Source organism: Brassica napus, chromosome C8 (assembly GCF_020379485.1).
Source record: "Brassica napus cultivar Da-Ae chromosome C8, Da-Ae, whole genome shotgun sequence".
Lineage (NCBI taxonomy): Eukaryota > Viridiplantae > Streptophyta > Magnoliopsida > Brassicales > Brassicaceae > Brassica > Brassica napus.
In genome coordinates this window covers 26,084,259-26,100,569 of record NC_063451.1, presented here as the reverse complement: position 1 = coordinate 26,100,569, position 16,311 = coordinate 26,084,259, and the positions used below count along the sequence as shown (strand labels likewise).

At 34.9% G+C, this 16,311-nt stretch overlaps 2 protein-coding genes and 1 long non-coding RNA gene across 4 annotated transcripts; 2 read left to right on the top strand and 1 right to left on the bottom strand.

The window, feature by feature from the left end:
- The first annotated feature begins 168 nt into the window (after nt 1–168).
- LOC106411635 (uncharacterized protein At4g28440-like) lies at nt 169–1,399 on the top strand. Of its 2 annotated transcripts, none has more exons than XM_013852426.3 (3): nt 169–336; nt 658–895; nt 977–1,399. In XM_013852426.3, exons 2-3 carry the CDS (start codon nt 661–663, stop codon nt 1,165–1,167), a joined length of 426 nt encoding a protein of 141 aa, XP_013707880.2. In that variant the 5' UTR covers nt 169–336; nt 658–660; the 3' UTR covers nt 1,168–1,399. The 2 variants fall into 2 exon arrangements, with proteins under 2 accessions (XP_013707880.2, XP_048622280.1); XM_048766323.1 differs by having other exon boundaries at nt 271–340.
- Nucleotides 1,120–2,866, bottom strand: LOC106414714 (gibberellin-regulated protein 8-like). Its single transcript, XM_013855317.3, has 2 exons — nt 2,464–2,866; nt 1,120–2,348 (listed from the first exon to the last, which is right to left on the bottom strand). The coding sequence occupies exons 1-2, from the start codon at nt 2,543–2,545 to the stop codon at nt 2,164–2,166; spliced, it is 267 nt and encodes an 88-aa protein (XP_013710771.1). The 5' UTR covers nt 2,546–2,866; the 3' UTR covers nt 1,120–2,163.
- Nucleotides 2,867–9,477: 6,611 nt separating this feature from the next.
- LOC106414190 lies at nt 9,478–10,938 on the top strand. Its single transcript, XR_002658858.2, has 2 exons — nt 9,478–10,504; nt 10,647–10,938. It is a non-coding gene; the product is annotated as an uncharacterized LOC106414190 (long non-coding RNA).
- Nucleotides 10,939–16,311: the final 5,373 nt, after the last annotated feature.

Below are 16,311 nucleotides of genomic sequence, written 5' to 3'. Positions count from 1 at the left end.
GTTTCCTCAAATATAGAGATGCATAGCAATATTGGGCTTTGTTGAATCGTCGGCGGCCCAATAGTAATTTTGTTTAACATTCTCTTTACCATCTGTAACATCATAGGGTGTAAACTGTCTTAGTCAAAGTAACAAGGGCCAATCTCAAATTTGTACAAAAGATAAGGGCTGGGTTTTATTCAAGATTTTCTTAGAACACGACACGTGTTCAGGTCACGGATCTACGGTTCGTATTAATATCTGAGTTTTAGACCGCCGCGTCTTTGTGTTTTGTGTTCATCGCCTGGAGACAGATCTAATCGCTAAGTGAATCGTCTCTTCCGCCAAAACGAAAACGTAAGTGAATCATCTTCTGTTTCAATTCAATTCTCTTATCGTGAATTGTATCTGCTCGATCGGAGATTCCATGAATCTCAGTAGTCAAAAGATTACATTTTTAATCTGGTTAGCTTAGATCATCGCTCTTGTGCCGATGTTGATGTCTTACGAATCATACTCTTCGTTTTCAACTTGTTGAGCTGTTTCGATTTCGATGGCATTTGTCTGATCGCATTTGTGTTGATGGTCTGATTCAAAGTTTAAGTTTTTTTGCTTGCGAATTGAGTTATTCTCATTGCTGATCTAAGAAAGTTTAATTCTTTTATGGGTTTATAATAGAAAATGGCTGAGGCATCACCTGCTTTGAGGAAGCCTGTGTTCACTAAGGTTAGTGAGCTGAGACCAGGAACCAATGGTCTCTCACTTAACGTGAAAGTCATCAGCACGAAGATGGTGATGCAGAGAGGAGGAGGAGGAGGTCGTCCCAGTGGTCCTCAGGCTCGTCAGATGCGGATTGCTGAATGTCTCGTTGGTGATGAGACTGGAATCATTATCTTTACCGCAAGAAACGATCAAGGTCAGATTACATTACATTTTTACTCTGAGGTGATTTAGAGATTTCTGATTGTTTGTTATGATTTTATTTTTTTGGGATCAGTGGATTTGATGAAAGAAGGCAAGATAGTGACCCTGCGCAATGCAAAGATCGACATGTACAAGGGATCTATGAGGCTTGCTGTTGATAGATGGGGCCGCGTTGAAGTTGCCGAGGAGGCCGCAGACATCACTGTCAAGGAAGATAACAATCTTTCCCTCATCGAGTATGAGCTTGTGAGCGTTGAGGCTTAATTTGTTTCAACCACCAAAAGAAAGCAGAGAGTGGCTCAGAAGACCCATTCTCTAGTTAAAGAAGCAATAGGCCTCTCTCTTTGCTTTGAGTTTTTGCTTATCAGAATTTGTAGGTGGGTTTGTTGCTGGTTTTGACTCTTTATGTATCATCTGGCTTGCCTACGATGTACCGTTCTCGTTTCGTTTGTAGAAGGATTCTCTCTTTATATATCATGGTCATTTTCTTGTTTTAGATTTCGCTTCTTTGTGTTTTCATTGGACTCTAAAGCAAAAGAAAAGTTATAAAGACAAACATGATTCACCAAGAAGTATACAAAAGCAAGAATCAGATTTACTAGACTTTGCGCGATGGTGCCTCATTCTACCTCGCCACAAGTTGGGGTTTCAATATAAACAAAGCTAAGAAAAATAAACCTTGACATGATCTGTTCTTAATGTGTTCAACAATTCGATTAGAGATACACGTTAGAGATGACAGAAACTGCTTAGAGTACAATAAAAGTTAGATATGGTGAAGTTATGGTGAAGTTTACAAGATTTTATTCTTTTGAACGATCATGTCTCTCTCATCTAAGCTTTTGTGGCTCCTTTGAGACATCATGTCTCCTCTAATCTATCATAGCTCTGGTGAACGATCCTACCTTTCATGAGCAACATACCCATATCATAATACATATTATTTTTTTCTGAATAAACCGGTGTATCCAGTCCCCCACCGAGGTGGATCAAAACTAGCGGCGAGTATCCGTAGCGGCCTACATTCGGCCTCGGTCATAATATTTGTTTTTAAAGTATTTCGTTTTTTTTTCTATCATAGTTTTCATGCATCGAACACTTCAATCTTTAAGCTCAATTATTATTATTATTATTATCTTTATTATTATTTTGTAATTTAGCTCAAATATTATTTCATCCGTCAAACATAGTTGTTACTAAGATCTTTCATACATATAAATATTAATAGCATGTGTGTGTTGATGATCTTTAAAAACATGTTCAAGGACACTTGGGGCCGCCTTTGGAGTTTTTAATATCACGGTAACAAGGGCATTCGTCTTTGTTTCCATAAGTACCAGAGGGAACACAACCATTACACTTCTCGCAACATATATTGCAATACTTGAGGCACTCTTCATGTTGTGATGCCTTTGAGCATCTCACGTTGCACTTTCCACCACATGCTGTTAATTCATTCATCGATCATCACACATAAAACTCTTTTGTTAAGAAAAAAACTAGACCACCAAATGACAAACTACCTGAAACAATATCTAACTACAGAAAAATTACACTTACACGAATCAGCGGTTGAAGGTACAAAAAATGAAGATGTGAGGAGAAAAAAGATTATGCAGAATTGTACAACCATGAGCTTCATCTTTGTTTTTGGTTAAGATGAGAAAAAAAAAAATTCAAGTTCGTGAAAATTAAAGAGTGGTGACTTGGGAGATGGTGAAATTGTGGATGTAAGGAGAGGGTTACTTATAGTGAGAAAATGTGAAGTGAAACGTTTGTCATCTGTTATTCTAATTAAATTATAAGGATCTGAAGATTTCTTACTTGTTATACCGTTTTACTTTGAAGTAATTATATATTTCGTAGACCGAATCTACCCTATACATGAATCTGTATGAATTGTTTTCTGTTATTCTAATTTAATTATAAGGGTCTATAAATGAAGATTTCTTACTTGATTTACCATTTTATTTTGAGATAATTATATATTTCATAAAGACAGAATCTACCCTATACATGAATCTATGAATTGTCATTTGTTATCCCATTATTCATTAAAAAAATTGTAACCTTAAGTTTGTACTAATTAAAAAAAGACCATGCTTAGGTGTCACTTAATTAGAATGTCAATTTAGCTTATGTAACAGCTTAAGAATCAATTGAAAAAATGTTGGTCCAAATCCAATTACTAGAGAACATTATATTAACTCAAAATATAAGAAGTGTGCATTATTTCCTTAAATAAATGTTACGGAATTACCTAATATGATTAACATATATATGACAATTAATGACTATAAATAATAAAAATTTGATAACAATTTTTGCATCTTTCATCATTTTTGTTTAATTTTATAATATTAAAAAAAATTAAACAATCACATTAACCATTTAATAAAAAATTAGATTTTTTCTTATATGTTATATTTTGAATTTTTAAATGACTTTAAATTACAAAAATGAGAAAACCTTATATGTTATTTTTAAAAAAAATTAAAATGACTTTAAATTACAATAATGAGGAAACTTTATATGTTATATTTTTCTTATATGTTAGATTTTCTCTTATATGTTATATTTTGAATTTTTTAAAAAAACTTTAAATACAAAAATGTAAGTTTTCCTTAAGCACACGACTAAAATTATTAAAATGACATGTATCAATTCAATGTTTGGCCTGAAACCTTTCAAAACCATATGGAAGATAAATGTCAAAATAATTCAACCATGGAAACAATGTTTTTCACTTTTTTCAAGAATGTGTTCGGTGAAAAAAAATAAGGTTTTTGTGTCATAATTGTTTTATTGTCCAATCCTATCAACCCATGATATATTAATTATCGTTTAGTTCCACAATTTTTAATAAAAGTTGATCCGCTCCATCGGAAAGAAATTATATAATAATAACAAAAATATTGTATATGTATAAATAAAATGATCAAATATATAAAAAAAATTGTCGATAATATATATAAATAAACTCACCATGCGCAAAGCGCAAGTCTTATCCTAGTTCTAATTAAATTATAATGATCTACAAATGAACATTTCTTACTTGTCATACCGTTTTTACATTGAGGTAATTATATATATATATATATATATATATATTTTTTTTTTTTATAACTCTGGTATCTGGGCAGCCACATTCCCAACTATCCCGTTATACCGTTTTACTTTGAGGTAATTATATATTTCATAGATAGAATCGTATACACGAATCTTTATGAATTGTAAAATTGTTTCTTACACTGCATATTTATCTTGCCTTACATAACAAGTTATAAATATACTTTTAGAAATTGTAAATTTGTGTTCTTACACTGTTGCATATTTATCTTGCGTTACATAACAAGTTGAATAACAATATACTGATGATTATGAAAGAAAAGTGCTCAAAGTTTCTTACTTGTTGGTTGCTCACAGTCTCACATAATTTAATCTAACAAGAACCAGGACTAATGTCACATTTACTTTAAATATATCAGTTATATTTTCCATGATTTAATCGAAAATGGGAAATTATATATCATTGTTAATATAAACTAGTATCTGATAAAAAAAATCTTTGATCTCAGTTTTCATCTCTTTTTTTTATTAATCTCAAACTTCACAAATATAAAACCTTTTTATATATGATTTTAGTTTTACATAACAGTTTGATATAAGTTATAACTTTTGAAAATGTAAACATTTTTTACTCTCTATTTTTTCTTACATATAAAAAGATATAATTCATGAAAAAAATGTTAATATTTTTATAAAATCATATAAATAGATAGTCTTAATATTTTCTTATATTAATAATGTTTTCGGATGGTATCAGTTTTGCCAGGACAAATTACAAATCTGATAACCATGGTGGGGGAACAAATTCAAAATCCATGACTTGTAAATAGCTAGTTTTTTTTGTAGCTAGTTTCATATAGTGGTATTCAAACATTTGAAGAAATCCAAAAATGTGGAAAATGCACTAAAGAATAATATTAGCACTTTTAGCAGTGTCTAAGAATACGGCTAACTAGACAACAAATATACAGTAGTTATTACTTATGTACATTGAATCATTCTTCTATTTTTTTTTCTCTTTCAATCGGTCATATAAATAAATTTATTTTATTTTGTGGATTATCAATATTGCACACTATTGTTCGGCATTCATTTCTCTATTAACATACGCATTGATTACAATGGTTCGGCAAAAATATATAAAAGTTAGTACACTGTCCAACAATTCACTCCACCAAAACCTAGAGTTGAATAGTTCCCAGAAAAATCTGTGTAATGTAAAACTGAATTTATGAAAACAACCTAGATCCTAGGACCAAATACATATTTTTTAATTTATTTTTAGTACCAAAGTACTATATAAAACTGAAATTACTATATAAAGCCATGATTTGCTTCGAAGGACATCACTTTTTGCTACAATTACGCAGATTGTTCTCTCAAAATGAGAACTGTGACTCTCTCGCTCTACATATATAGAGAGAGATGGACTGAAAACAAGAGAAACATAGTAGCATATATAAAAGCTTAAACGAGAACAAAATGGATAGGGAAAGAGAAACATAGTAGCATATATATAAAAGCTTAAACGAGAACAAAACGAAAAACGGATAGTGAAGAATGCTATGAAAGATCTCAGTATTCATTCACGGGATTCAATCATAGAGATGAACCTAACTTATCAATGTTCACATGGAAAGATTAATGTTACATGTGCTTATGAGAGTTTTTGAAGAAGAAGGAGCTCAAGTTTTGAGTGCTAATCTCCAGATCTTGAATGATAGGACCGCTTATACAATCATAGCCCAGGTATGAACGCAGCCAGGAATAAGTATGTAAATATATACACTGCACATGCATAACTTCATGGTCTGAAGAAATTGAATTTTTTTTTTAAAAAAACATGTGCTAAATCAATAAGCCTAAAATTTGCACTTAGCCAATGAAATGGCCAGACGACTAGACCAAAGATATACAAATGAGGAAAAGACGAATTGCAAATGAGTTTCTTTTGTTTCTTTGCGGCCAACATGTTTTTCCATCAGTTTTCAAATGCTTTTATTAATTGAACATGGAATTGATTTGTCTTGGTCCCTTTTAGTCGATAGTACTTTGGTAAAGAAATTTTGGCCGTTTTGTCGTCATCGGACTATTATGCCATTGAAATGGTCATCGATAAAAATTTTCTACAAACCTACTATACTTTCCAGTATTTGATCATTGGCTCAAAGCTTATTGTTTAAGTATCCTCTGATTTAAAAATTATTCCCATGAAAATTAGAACCTCTGAACACTGTAGCTAAAGTCCTAGAAATGTATCCAACCATACCCAACTAATCTTCTTCTTCTTCTTCTTTTTTTTTCTAAATAATCTTCTTTTTTTAGCAACATGTAAATAATCTTCTTTATTGTAAATAATCTATTTCGAAAATAGCATCTTTTTTTTTTGTTCAAAATTTCAAAGTAAGTAGAAATTTATTTGGTAGGAAAGAATAAGCACAGTATTTAGTAGTGTGCAAGCTTACGGACGCAATCACAAAAACCATGACTTTTGGGGAAACATCACTTTCCTTTAAATTACGCAGCTTTTTCTATCAACATTGAGAATTTTGAGACTTTATATATAGTGATAAGATAGATTTCAAAAGAGAGAAACATAGTAACATAAAGCTTAGAAGAAGAGAAGATTTCACCCCCAAAATAAAATTCACCAAAAAAAGAAAGCTTAGAAGAAAACAGAAAGAATGGACAGGGAGGGGGGAAGAGAAGTAGGAGAAGGAAGCTCAATGTCGTCGAGGGAACAACGAAACCTCAGAGAGCAAGAGCGACGAATGCGCATGAAACATCTCTTCAATATACTCTCTTCTCATGTTTCTCCCACTCATAGGGTTCTTATATCCTTCTCTTCTCTATCTATACAGTATATTGTACATATATATATTTGGTATATTGTAAAATATACCAAAACTATTTTGTATATAATGTTGTTACAAAAGTAAAAAAAAAATGTATAATGCAGACTTAATTACAAGTGTTCATTTATAGGCCTTTTAGTATTGGTTATATTTATATATATTTGATCATATATAACCACATTCATGCCAAAAAAGAAAGTAATTAAGTTTGAAATTTTTATTGGCTCTAACAGTTACCGGTGCCTCAACTTATAGAACAAGCGACATCATACATGATCCAATTGAAAGAGAAGGTAAATTATCTAAAGGAGAAGAAAATGACTTTGTTAGGAGAAATGGGGAAACACTCTGAGGGGTTGTCGTCGTCACTTCTGCCGAAACTCAGTATTTATTCGCGGGATTCAACCATACAAATGAACCTGCTTATCGATCTGAACATGAAAAGAGTGATGCTACACCAGCTTTTAAGTGTTTTTGAAGAAGAAGGAGCTGAAGTTATGAATGCTAATACTCAGAAATTGAATGATAGGATGATCATTTATACAATCATAGCCCAGGTATGCATGACCATCCACACATAGTATGTATAATATACACACACGCGCATATGCATGTTTTTTTGTAACGTCTTTTTAATATAGCTTTGAATTCATTTGATATTTGCATGTACGTGATCGCCTAAATAAATATATTCGCAGGCTATCATATCTCGCATCGGCATTGATCCATCAAGGATAGAAGAGAGAGTTAGGGATATCATCTTCTGATACAAATTTTGAAGCATTATTATATCCCTTAATCATTAGTCAATGCTAGTGTTTTATGCAATACTTTTAGGGTGATTTTACAAAGGTACAAGTTGTCTAAACATAAGATGAGTATATTTATTGTTGTTTTTGAGTGTGACAAAATAATTGTTTTTGAGTTCGATTATGTAAGCATGAGAAAAATGACTAAGAAAAAGTTTCTTGGTTAATGATATTTACTTAAAATCAGTGCGTATATTCATTTGAGTACTTTTGTGATTTATTTGAGTACTTTGTATTTATAAAAAACTTTCAAACACACCAAATGCTACACCCTGATGTTTAAACATAGATACCCCCTACGAAAATATTAAGTTTTTCGGTAAATTCTCTATATACCGAATGAAGCTTATGATCTTTAGTATTATTTTAAAATTTCTAAACATATTCTACATTTGTGTTAATGTATATTAAACTATCTTCCATCGTATATGGGCATTATTTTAATTTTTGATCAATTAATTTAATAAAACTTCATAATACTAAATTGACAGACTAACCACTATAAAATCGCTATTCTCTAGAGAAACAGAGACAACAAAGGTTCTAAATCTCTTTGACCTTCATCATATGTTAGTGCAAGATAAAACTATGCATTAAAACAATATTATCATATATTTTTGAATTTTTCTCAAAATCTATGTATTAACCCCCTTCGAAAATATTGAGTTTTCGGTAAATGTTCTATATACTGAAGCCTATGATCTTTAGTGTTGTTTTAAAATTTCTAAACACATTCTACATTTGTATTAATGTATATTTAACTCTTTTTCAGTGTACATGGGTCTCGTTTTAATTTTTTATCAATTAATTTAGTAAAACTTCATAATACTCCCTAAATTGGTGGACTAGCCACTATAAAATCGCTATTCTCTACAGAAACGGAGACAACAAAGATTCCAAACCTCTTTGACCTTCATCATATGTTAGTGCAAGATAAAACTATGCATTAAAAAAATATTATCATATTTTTTGAATTTTTCTCAAAATCAATGTGTTAAACCTCTACGGAAATATTGAGTTTTTCGGTAAATGCTTTAGATACTGAAGCCTATGATCTTTAGTGTTGTTTTAAAATTTCTTAACACATTCTACATTTGTATTAATGTATATTAAACTCTCTTTAATGGTACATGGGCATTTTTTAATTTTGTTATCAATTAATTTAGTAAAACTTCATAATACTCCCTAAATTGGTTGACTAACCACTCTAAAATCGCTATTCTCAAGAGAAACGGAGACAACAAAGGTTCCAAACCTCTTTGACCTTCATCATATGTTAGTGCAGGATGCAACTATGCATTAAAACAATATTGTCATATTTTTGGAAAAATTTCAAAATCTATGTGTTAACAACCCCTACAAAAATATTGAGTTTTCGGTAAATGTTCTATATACTGAACCCAATGATTTAGTGTTGTTTTAAATTTATAAACACAATATACATTTGTATTAATGTATATTAAACTCTCTTTCATTGTATATGGACATCCTTTTAATTTTTTATCAATTAATTTAGTAAAACTTCATAATACTCCATAAATTGGTGGACTAACCACTATAAAATCGCTATTTTCTAGAGAAACGGAGACAACAAAGGTTACAAACCTCTTTGACCTTCATCATATGTTAGTGTAGGATACAACTATGCATTAAAACAGTATTGTCATATTTTTGAATTTTTCTCAAAATCTATGGGTTAACCCCCCCTACGAAATATTGAGTTTTTCGGTAATGCTCTATATACTGAAGCCTATGATCTTTAGTGTTGTTTTAAAATTTTTAAATACATTCTACGTTTGTATTAATGTATATTAAACTCTCTTTCAGGGTAAATGAGCCTCGTTTTATTTTTTTATTAATTAATTTAGTAAAACTTCATAATACTCCTTAAATTGGTGGATTATATTAAAGCAATTGTGCCCCATGACCATAAAAAAAATAATATTAGGCGAACGGATACGACTCTGTTACACTTTCATAATCCCATCCTTGCCCTTACACTAGCTCTGAGGCGAGTTTGACACACTGAGCTTCTGCAGATATACATGCTATGAGTTGTAATTATTACTCTACTGAACCGTACTTCATGCCACCACTTAACATCTAAAACTAAACATATATTGAATTTTGAAATTATTCCATCTCAACTGTTATCTCTCTCCCTGGTTAAATTTATTTTCTTATTTCTTCTAGATCTTTGAACAAAAAAAATCTTCTTCAAGATCTATTCGTGTTATCCTCTACAAATCCAGTTTTAGATTCAACTCCCCAAACTACATTCATCTCCCTATCATCAGATCCGCCATGTTTCGTTTCTAAAAAGAAGAAACCATAGACTCCGTCAAGTCCCATCTCGATAATTGCCACCTCCTCACCGCCATCAAATACACAACCTCACCGTCAAGCAGCTCCAAGACCTTTAAACCCGGTCCTGTTCTGTCCATTCACAGGCACTAGATTACCTTTTGTCTGTATCCTCTCTTTCTCTCTGATATGGGCAACAAAAACGCGAGAGACTCTCGAAGCCAACCACAACCCATCTCTGTTCGAAGACAACGAATGTGCTGAGATTAACTCTCGTTAACAACCCATGTCTTCTTCCTCCGCATCTCCTCCTGAGATCATGGGTCTATCTCTTCCTCAGACCCTTGTGCTACTCAATCTACTCTCATGTTTTTTCCTCAGGTTCTCTCTCCCAGATTCACTTATCTTAAAGACAGATCTGAAAAAGATTTACAGTTTGTATCTATCTTTATTGTAGGTGTGCTCTTTTCCGATTTATGATGGGCATGGTGGTTCTTTAGCTGCATAGTTTTCTAAGAAGCATCTTCACCTTGACGGTTTTCAGCTGGGTTACTACGTGAGTTGGTATGTTTTACTTTGTTCAGATTAATAATGTTTTTTCTTTTTTTTTGCAAATTAAGACTGTTTTTCAACATGATTGAGTTGTTCTCGTGAATTCATATATTTGCTAAAGTTTGAACCTTTTGTGGTTTTGTTTGACCAGCAGAATTTCTATATGATTGGGAAAGATAAAAGGACCGAACCTTTTGAAGGGCTCTGAAGCTAGATATGACTCAGACTCATCAAACAGAGCTCAACTTTTTTACCAAGATTGAACAGCTTACACAGATGCCTCGAAAATTAGAGAAGGACACACAAGGGAAAAACATGAAAATTGTGGTTTGGTGATTGTGTATGACAATTGTATCTGTATTTAATATCATATCCTAATAACTAAGTGGATGTGTAGTTGTTATCCAACTATCATTGAGTTTATACTTGCATTTCCCAAATATCGAGATACTATTGTTAATATCCGGTTTTAATCCTTCTGAAATTACTTATATAACCTGACAACTATTTATAATATATACCGGTTTTGGAAAACTTTATCCAGAATATAAACGTTAACCACAAACCAGATTTCAGAAACTAAAACCGGATAAAAAGTGTATACATGTTATGTATATGTAATATCTGGTTATAATACACATTATCCAAAAGTGTATGCATGTTATGTATATTAAAATGTGTATGGGAGAGTTTGCAATATACATAAAACAAACTGTAATTAGGTGAGTGGATACGATACTGTTGAAAGCTCAATATCCCGAGACTAACCCTACTGCTAGGTCTGCAGGTAGACCTGACACTTGCATATATATTTCCATTTATTGTGTATCCGAAATACTATAAAAATACCGGTTTTACTTGTAGGTATCTGAATTCAAATCTCGACTAATTACTTGACTTGGTGCCATAATGTATTATCCGGTTCATTCCTATTAACTTCACAAATATGGAAAACTATTTTTTGGCTATTACCATTATAATCAGGATTATCGCTTTACTAATATAACCGCTATAATCCCGATTACCGCTTTAAAACATAGAGAACTATTTTCTGGATTTTATCGTTATAATCCGGATTATCGCTGAATTATCCGTTTTTGTATCTTTTTAAATTATCCGGTTTATTTTTCAGAGAATAAAAAAAATCGAGTTTATTGTTTCGAATGATCCGGTTAGTACTCCGCCAAAAAAATCGTAAATGTATACGTAGTTACATATCTGGATTCATATAAAAATACCTTGTTAACAATACTTTGATCCGTACATTCGCCGAGAGTCCAAGTAATCTAAAAACCATTTCTTTCATTTTGAACTGTCTCTATATTTTGTTATTAACTCCTAGGGAGTTACTAACATTAACAATATGCACTGGCTTAGATGGTAGGTGACTCTCTCCATTTTCAAGAAACCAGGCCTCGAGCTATTCTATGAGCCTTTTAGTTTATTTTTCATTTTTTTTTAATAGATGGCAGAATGGTAATTTCAGTACCATCTTCTTCTCTTGCAACCTGCAACTTTTATGGGTCAAAAATGGCTATCTCTCTTTATTTTTTCCTGATCTTTCACGCTTTTCATTTTTATTAAGACTTTATAGATATAAGGTATATTTGAAATAATTTGGATTTTAGTTTCATTAAACAAGTTGCATTGAGTCGCCTATAACTCGCCGCCTTTCACTGTAAAACGGACAACACAGCCATAACATCCATTGATTTGCTCCATCCTGCCACAGCCAAGCTCTGATAGTCGCACGGACAAGCTCCGATAGTCACACGGACGAGCTCCACTGATTCGCTGCATTACTCCTCGGATTTGCTCCATCTTGCCATGGCCAAGCTCCGCTCCGATAATCACACGCACCAATTTAAATCCAATATATTTCAACTTCAAAGCGTTAACTGATTTTTCTCAATAAAATATCTACCCCGACAAAACTCTGACACAAAATCTGAACATGCTGACCTCCTTACCTACCTACAAAGCTGATAATCGAGAAGGCTATCCTCAAACAATATTCCTCTGAGGCCAATAACGTAATATCAGCCGTTAATGATAACCAGTTACCCAATTGCATGATCACCTAATTACCCCTTCTTTTAATTAAGCTAAATAGCTCATTATATTAACCACTGGAAAATCGTTATTCTCTAGATAAACGGAGACAACAAAGGTTCCAAACCTCTTTGACCTTCATGTTAGTGCATGATGCAACTACGCATTAAAACAGTATTGTCATATTTTTAAATTTTTTTCTCAAAATCTATGTATTAACCTGTAGAAACCCGTTAAAAAAAAAAAGAGAATGGTCAAGTATCTTTGTGGTGGTCGAGTCGCGGGCAATAAGGATCGATCGAGAAGTTTTAAAGTACGAGGTGGGCGAAGAAGTGATCGTGAGTGAACTATGAGTCGAATAAGTTGCTCGACCATAGTTAGAAGATGTCTTAGATTGATGAGACAGACATTTTGGAAGCATAACAATTTTAGAAGCACGACGGTTTAGAAGCTCGACGTTTTAGAAGAACGACGTTTCTTCAGTACGAAGTTTTCTGCGGAACTTCGTGTCAGCGGAATATTATTTCGAAGACATTGGAAGCAGGACGGGAATTAAGCAGGACAGGAATCAAGCACGACGGGAATCAAGCACGACGGGATCGAAGCACGACGGAAAAACCCGAAATTGGACGAAACCCTAATTTCGGTATTCTGTAATATTTTTCGGAGAAGCCGGAGGCTCGGGAAATATTACCGTCAAGGTTATAATGGAGTCTGGAGTTTATTAAAAATTATTCAGAACATCAGAATGGGAGTAGAAAAATATTCGAGATTGATCGCGGGTCAGAAATTTTTCGGAAAAACCGAAATCAGACGAATGGACCGAGAAGCACGAGGTGGCTTGGTGTGAGTGTTCAGAACGTGGTGTCAACTTTCCAGCAAGCTGAGTGTCTACAGAAGCCCGAGGTGTCGCCGTGCATGGAAGCAGTACATGCAGCCTGACATGTAGAAGCACGAGGTGGATCGACCAGGCACGAGGTGTCTCCTCGCATGCAACCGAAGCATGCGGCCAGCCATGTGTGAGCTACTGTGGCGCCTTGCATGAGTTCCAGTCATGCAGCCTGACATCTGGGAGGAGTGGTGGCGCCCTGCATGAGTCCTAGCCATGCTGAAGGACATGTGGAGCACGAGGTGTCGCCGTGCATGCGTCCGGAGCCATGCAGAGCGACACATGGGCGCCCACCAACCTGAAGCTGATTGGTTTCTGTCTCCTATAAATACCCCACGACCCCAGCTCATTTCTACACATCCAGACCAGTCCAAACTAAGTTAAAAACGTCAGAGAAAGGTAGAAAAAGAAAGCAAGTGATTCCGAGCTATTTCGAGAGTTTTAGAGAGTTTTCGAGGTCAGTTCTCTACTGATTTCGAGTCAGCGCCTAGGGAAGGTTCTGTCCAAATGAATTCGTCCAGGCCAGTCAGTTCATTTGATGATCAAGCGAAAGTGCTGTCCGGAGTTAGTTCAGGTCTACGGATTCAGATCAGTCGAAGTTCTGCTCGATACTCCCCCGGGAAGTCCGAAGAACTGTCCAGAAGCTAAAGGAGGTTCTGTCCGAGTCCAGATCAGTCTGTCGAGGCTTGTCAGTTTCTTCATGGTGAAGCAAAGTTCTGTCGAAGTCGAGATCAGTTCAGTCCAGTCAAGTCAAGAAGTCCCTTGGGTTTTGGCCAAGTCATCTCCAATCAACCAGCTGCTTCTCGTCTAGAACACTGTGAGTTGGGTTTGTGTGAATTCCATTTGGAATTTAGGGTAGATCGAGTCGCATATAGATTAGAATGATCACGCTATTGAATGTGAGAGTCCTTAGGGTTATTGTATTTACGGAACCAGACTCAGTTTAGCAAGGGCTAAGCTGAGATGATTGGAATTAAGACTGAGTTAATAACCTGACTAGGACTAGGGCTAGGATGCATCATGTTTTCTATTCTTGTGTGTTAATATGGTTGAGTGCAGGTTCCCGTTATCTTTAAAGATAGTTTTGTAGCAGGAGGCTGAACTATCTGGGTAACGGTTTGATTGAGTTGTTTAGTATTGATATTGTTGTTTAGTAGTTAGTACTAAGGTCTTAGGCCATATAGGCCGGACTACTGGTACCATTGGTTAGTCTTGTTGAGTCAAGAGTCTAGTTAGGATCTGGAACTTTATCTTTAGGTTAGGTTCTAGATTGAGTTTGTGTTGTGTGAGTGTGCCGACAGTATGTGCGTAACCCGCCCATACAAGGCTTGTTTAGGGGTGATTAGTGTTTCCTCGGCCTCTTACCCAGCGGGTTCAAAGAAACCTCTTATCCGCTGGATCGGGAAGACTCAGACGAACGGGGTCATGTCCTATGGCTGAGTATTACATGACGGTGTAATGTGGCAGTGACCCAAAGGACTGTGGGCTGTCGCGCGGTGACCCGAAGGACTGTGGGCCGCGGTCGGTTGAAAGTTCCTTTTTCTAGCCTTTGTGGTAGAAAGATCGGATATTGCCGATAGAGAGGAGGAACACGAAGTCACCAGGGCCCAGGTTAGGGTGTTGTGTTAGAGTGTCGTAAAGGGGTTATGGAACCCTCGAGTTAATGTAGCACCGATATACGGTGTTACGAGTTAGATCGAGTCGTTGGTAGTTAGTATCTTATTATTGTTGTGGTTGTGGTTGTTGATTGATTTGTTTGCAGGTTCTGACATTAAGTCATAAGTCTGGTTTAGGTACCGGATTAGGCTTGGTGTGTATTTGGTTATTGTAGGCCAGACGTTGGCCTGTATGTATTTGAGGGATTGCTTGTGAAGGGTGGTGGATATTAAAGCTATGGGGTATCATTGGTTGGCGGATCATGTTCTTGTCTGATTGTTGGTCGTCCGGCTAATGATACTTGCATAGTTTAAGTGTCTAACACTACATGAGTACAAAAATCAGGCGTATTTATGGTTAACTAGGGATTGGCTGTTGACTTGTTTTAAGGCAGGTTCCCGTTACTTGTAGCTAGATCATGGCAGGAGGCAAAGTCTAACTTAGTAACGGTTTGCTTAGCCTTAGCTTTTATTGCATGCTAGGGCTAGATTGATTGTTATTTTGGGTTGTCTGGGTTAGAGTCTAGGTTGAGGGTAGAGGCCGCCAGCTCACTGAGTAATACTAGATTACTCATCCAACTCCGTTGTCGTTTTTGCAGGTCGCTTTAGGTAAGGATGATCGGATAGCTTGGTGCTGGACGTTAGGACCACCGGAGTAGATTTTCATGCCTTTTGTAAACGGTATTGTGAATTGTGTTAAGTTGACTCGATTTGGCATTAGGCCGGGCCCAGTCTTGAATTATTCAATGTATGAGTATTTCTTGAATCAATAAAAGTAACGGTTTGCTTAGCCTTAGATTTTATTGCATGCTAGGGCTAGATTGATTGTTATTTTGGGTTGTCTGGGTTAGAGTCTAGGTTGCGGGTAGAGGCCGCCAGCTCACTGAGTAATACAAGATTACACATCCAACTCCGTTGTCCTTTTTGCAGGTCGCTTTAGGTAAGGATGATCGGATAGCTTGGTGCTGGACGTTAGGACCGTCGGAGTAGATTTTCATGCCTTTTGTAAATGGTATTGTGAATTGTGTTAAGTTGACTCGATTTGGCATTAGGCCGGGCCCAGTCTTGAATTATTCAATGTATGAATATTTCTTGAATCAATAAAAGTAATTGTTTTATATACGCTTCATGAGTACTCTGATATTTGACAAGTCCGGTCTAACACAACGTTAGGTCGTAGTACGGGTTGAAAAGCCTTAGGCCTCGATCTAACGGAAAACGCT